Source organism: Ctenocephalides felis, unplaced genomic scaffold (genome assembly GCF_003426905.1).
Source record: "Ctenocephalides felis isolate EL2017-DRISC unplaced genomic scaffold, ASM342690v1 CF-g0.4_SCAFFOLD_00845, whole genome shotgun sequence".
Taxonomy (NCBI): domain Eukaryota; kingdom Metazoa; phylum Arthropoda; class Insecta; order Siphonaptera; family Pulicidae; genus Ctenocephalides; species Ctenocephalides felis.
In genome coordinates, this window is record NW_020536999.1 from 64,030,421 (window position 1) to 64,034,714 (window position 4,294).

General features: G+C 29.3%; 2 protein-coding genes across 2 annotated transcripts; both read left to right on the top strand.

Moving 5' to 3' along the window:
• Window positions 1-105: 105 nt before the first annotated feature.
• On the top strand, window positions 106-1,057 carry LOC113363614 (BTB/POZ domain-containing protein KCTD5-like). Its single transcript, XM_026606104.1, is given in 4 exon segments — window positions 106-336; window positions 401-562; window positions 564-659; window positions 729-1,057. Coding segments are annotated over 4 exon segments (648 nt in total). The 5' UTR covers window positions 106-141; the 3' UTR covers window positions 924-1,057.
• A 1,551-nt stretch (window positions 1,058-2,608) lies between these two features.
• On the top strand, window positions 2,609-4,294 carry LOC113363706 (transmembrane protein 256 homolog). Its single transcript, XM_026606188.1, has 3 exons — window positions 2,609-2,800; window positions 2,872-3,147; window positions 4,045-4,294. Exons 1-3 carry the CDS (start codon window positions 2,714-2,716, stop codon window positions 4,186-4,188), a joined length of 507 nt encoding a protein of 168 aa, XP_026461973.1. The 5' UTR covers window positions 2,609-2,713; the 3' UTR covers window positions 4,189-4,294.

Genomic DNA, 4,294 nt, shown 5'->3' on the forward strand with positions numbered 1-4,294 from the left:
TGCGAGTGAGCGATCTATATATAAGTATTTGTTTTTGCTATGATTTTGTTTGGACTGAAGTGAATATCCCCGCAGCAGTTTGTTTAGTCTATGGGTCACGTCTGTTCGATTTTAAATTGACAGTTTTGACAGAGTTCAAACATGGCGGAAAACGGTGGAGAAGAAGTAAAGTCTTGTGATAGAAAGTCGCATTTAACTAAAACGGGTAGCAAACAATGGGTAAAACTAAACGTCGGAGGAACTTGCTTTTTAACTACAAAGACCACATTATCTAGAGATCCGCATTCCTTTCTTGCAAGACTAATTCAAGAAGAAAGCGATTTAATATCAGATGTGGTAAAATTATATTGGTTATAAATTATTATGCTTCAATTTGAAATACATTCTATTTATAATGCAGGATGAAACTGGAGCCTACCTAATTGATAGGGACCCGATTTATTTTCATTCCGTTTTAAATTATTTAAGACATGGGAAGCTAGTTCTAAACAAAGACTTGGTAGAAGAGGGTGTTTTAGAAGAAGCCGAGTTTTACAACATTACAGATTTGATAAAATTATTCAAAGAAAGAATCGATTATTTTAAGAGATAACCAACCTATTCATGATAAAAAGCGGGTTTATAGAGTTCTGCAATTTCAAGAAAATGAACTTTCACAGGTTATTTTGGAATCTCTGTATCTTATTTTTTATTGTGAGATATTTACATTCATTTGAAATCTTGTACAGATGGTGTCTACAATGTCTGATGGATGGAGATTTGAGCAATTAATTAATATGGGTCCTCACTATAGTTACGGTTCAGAAGAACATGCTGAATTTTTGTGTGTTGTATCGAGGGAATGTGGCCTTACCGTAAATAGTAAAGAAACAGAACCAACTGATAGAGCTAAAGTGTTGCAGCAAAAAGGCTCCAGAATATGATTATTTTTATAGAATTGCGCATGTTTTCAGAATCTTAAGTGCATTATCCTTTTATATTACTCGTGAAACCTTGATATTGTTATTTTGATATTTGATGAAATTATTACAATTTCCTAGAATAAATAATGAATAAAAATAAATAAAAGTTTTATAATATCGTCAATGTTTTTTCCATGAAACCATATAACATAATATAATATTACCAAATACCCAATTAATATTTGTGTTTGACTAGTATGTTTCAAGTATTGATATGATTTTAGAAGATATTGAAGGTTTCAAAGTGCTCTGCTAAAAGAATCTTTAGAATTATATTTATAACAATTTTATGATTCTGTGATATTAAAAAATCTAATACCGTTTTTTAAAAAATATTGAAATTTTTATTACTCATAATGGGTTGTTTGACTGTTGTTGATATGATCAGACTTAAACCAAGAAATAATTAAAAGAAGTATTCTACTAGTTTGTTTGTTGTTCGAGCAAAAGACTGAGTATGTTACAAATTATAACTATAATCTAAAAAGGTACTAATTTTTTGTATAGATAGAATTTGCTTACACCAATTTATTTTTAATTTATATACATAATGAATAGATTATAGGGTGCTATTGAACCCTAAATCGTACACACAAGTAACAAAGATTCAACATATTACAGCTATATTATAAAGCTATGACAACTTTCTTTCTGCAGTTTTTTTTCCAGAAATCCGAGGCTTTCGTAAAAACGGTGAAAACAATTTTGTATAACTAACATTGCATGCAGACAAAAATGAGTCAGTCTGATTTTTGAAATGCCATGTTTATTAAAGTAAGAAAACTCAAATTAGTTAGAAACGATAATAACCATGGTTATTAGTTTATTTATCTATGTCTGAACCAATTCTGAGCCATTCCAGTCAAATTTAAAGTTTTTTTATTGGATAAAGTAAAACTGCAGTTTTACTTTTTCCAATAAAAAAACTTTAAATTTGACTGGAATGGTTCAGACATAGATAAATAAACTCTAGGCCTAATCAGTAAAATTCGCATTTTTTCGGAGATAACTCCCTAGCTCCTCATGAGTTTAAAATTCGAAATTTGAAAATTTTACTGAATTAGTTTAGATATTAACTTAGAAGAAATCTTATGATTATTGTACATAGATAAAAAAGTGAATCTCATAAGAATTTTATATAAGAATTTCCATTTTTTTATTCATTTCCGAAAGAAAAAAACATTCTTCTTAGGAGATCCGATTAGCAAATCTTATGTTAAGAAATAGCAGCATAAAAATTAGTTTTCTTTTGGAAATAATAAAGGTATTTAGTATATTTAAGTAACAAAATAGAAGATATTCATAAATGATGGCTTCGCATGATGGCAAAAATACGATTTTTTTTTTCAAATATTGATTGTGTGATTAACGATTGTTGCGTTCTTATTTATCTATGGTTGGTTGTGCTGTAGTTGTTGTTTGTTCTTCAAATGGTGAACCGTCGATATACTCTTCTTTTATCTATGGGTGAACCATCGGTGATCGGTGCACATCGGTGAACAAACGCAACTCGTGGTCTTCCCTTGCATCAGTTTTATCTATGGTTGGCAATGAGAAATGGAGAAATGTCTCGAGAGAGGGATCTATATTTGTAATTCTTTTATCTATGCCTGTCATCTTTTTCTATTATTATTGTGTCTAGCTAGGCCGACTAGGGCTGCAATTGTGTCGAAATAAACAAAGGATATAAGTTAGTAAAAACTGTTTTACATATTTTTATTTTTTCGTCATTTTTACTTCAATTATTAGGCATGTATCAATTAGTTAATGATACCTTATCGTATGTAATATTCACAAATCCTATATCAAGTACTTTAATAGATGTAGCAAGAAAAACGGTTTGTGTTACTGAAAAATAGAATTCAAATTATTCGATAATTTTATTTAAATAATATACTAATTGCCATAGGGATACGTGAAGCCAAAAGCACAAGTGCCGGTTAAGACTATACAAACAATGCAACCTTTGTGGAACCTTATTGGAAATTCTAGATATATAATTCGAGTGGCAGGAATTTGTGGAGCCAGTGCTGTAATACTTGGAGCATATGGTTCTCATAAGCATTACCCTGAAGTAGATTCTGGACAAAAAGATTTAAGAAAAATTTATGAAACTGCAAACCGATTTCATTTCATTCATACATTAGCATTGTTGGGAACTCCACTTTGTAGATATTCTAAATTGGTAAGTATATTTTGGATTTTACGATAAATGTCATGATATCTAGCTTATTAAATTATATGCTACTAAGCATTTTTTTAGTAATATGTAACTTACTAACATTTTGCTACAGATCAAATTCTTTCAAACATGATCTTATTCTTCAGCGTTTGTATTATGTGGAATGATTGGCAATATTTATCTGAAATTACCAAAGAGTTGCATTAGATCACTATCGATTTGATACCATTTAGGAATTTGTAAAAAACTCATTGTCAATGTTAATAAAAACAATTGACAAATTTGTTATGTTCAGTGCTACTTTTGTTGTGAGATTTCAATGGTTGTTAAGCCATTGAAATCTCAAATCGTCAAGAAAGTGTCTTATAAGGTACTATTAATTTTTGTAAACATTGGAAGTATATGGACTCAAGCCCCAGACTATTTGAATTCAGTTAGCCTATAACTCTACTCATCACTTTGGGAGAATTTCTAAATAAACTACTATAAACCCTATTCAGTAGAGCCATTATTTTTAATAGTTGAGCCTCATTTAAGTTAACTTGAAATTATGCTGAATTAAAGTATGTGTTTTAATTGAATTTTTTTATAATTATTGACAAGTAATAATGTACTTATTATGCACATAAAAGTACTCTTTCATTTGATGATTACTTGATAGAAGTGTGGTTTCATCTTTGTTTCTTATATGTGTACATTGCAGATTTTTTTCTAATTTCTGATACAAAACATTGCAACATTTGTAGATATGGAAAAGGTTTTTCATGTGAGGCTAAGTAAATTAAAATATATGGATTATATTCCTTTTTTTTCATTATCATTTTACAAATAGTCAATCAGAATATAGAATGATTCATATTCAAAGCATGTTTTTAGCAGTGTAATCACCTCTTTTTTCAGAGCGCTGCTTTTTTCTCAATGGGAATGTTATTATTCTGCGGCACATGCTACTATCGTGCTTTTTCTGGAGAACATAAATTTAGTCAACTAGCGCCTGCAGGGGGAGTTTGTCTTATTTTGGGTTGGCTAGTTATGGTTATCTGAATACTAAAATACAGAATGATTTATTGATCTATATATATTATCCTTGTTACATAATAATTTTTAAATTTTATTATAACTGTAATACAAAATAAATAAAAAAGTATAA

Excerpts from the sequence above, each read along its gene's own strand:
- LOC113363706 (XM_026606188.1), top strand. The coding sequence starts at position 2,714 with ATGTATCAATTAGTTAATGATACCTTATCGTATGTAATATTCACAAAT. Across the intron at positions 2,801-2,871 it reads TAGATGTAGCAAGAAAAACG|GGATACGTGAAGCCAAAAGC; the intron begins GTTTGTGTTACT and ends TAATTGCCATAG. Across the intron at positions 3,148-4,044 it reads TTTGTAGATATTCTAAATTG|AGCGCTGCTTTTTTCTCAAT; the intron begins GTAAGTATATTT and ends CTCTTTTTTCAG.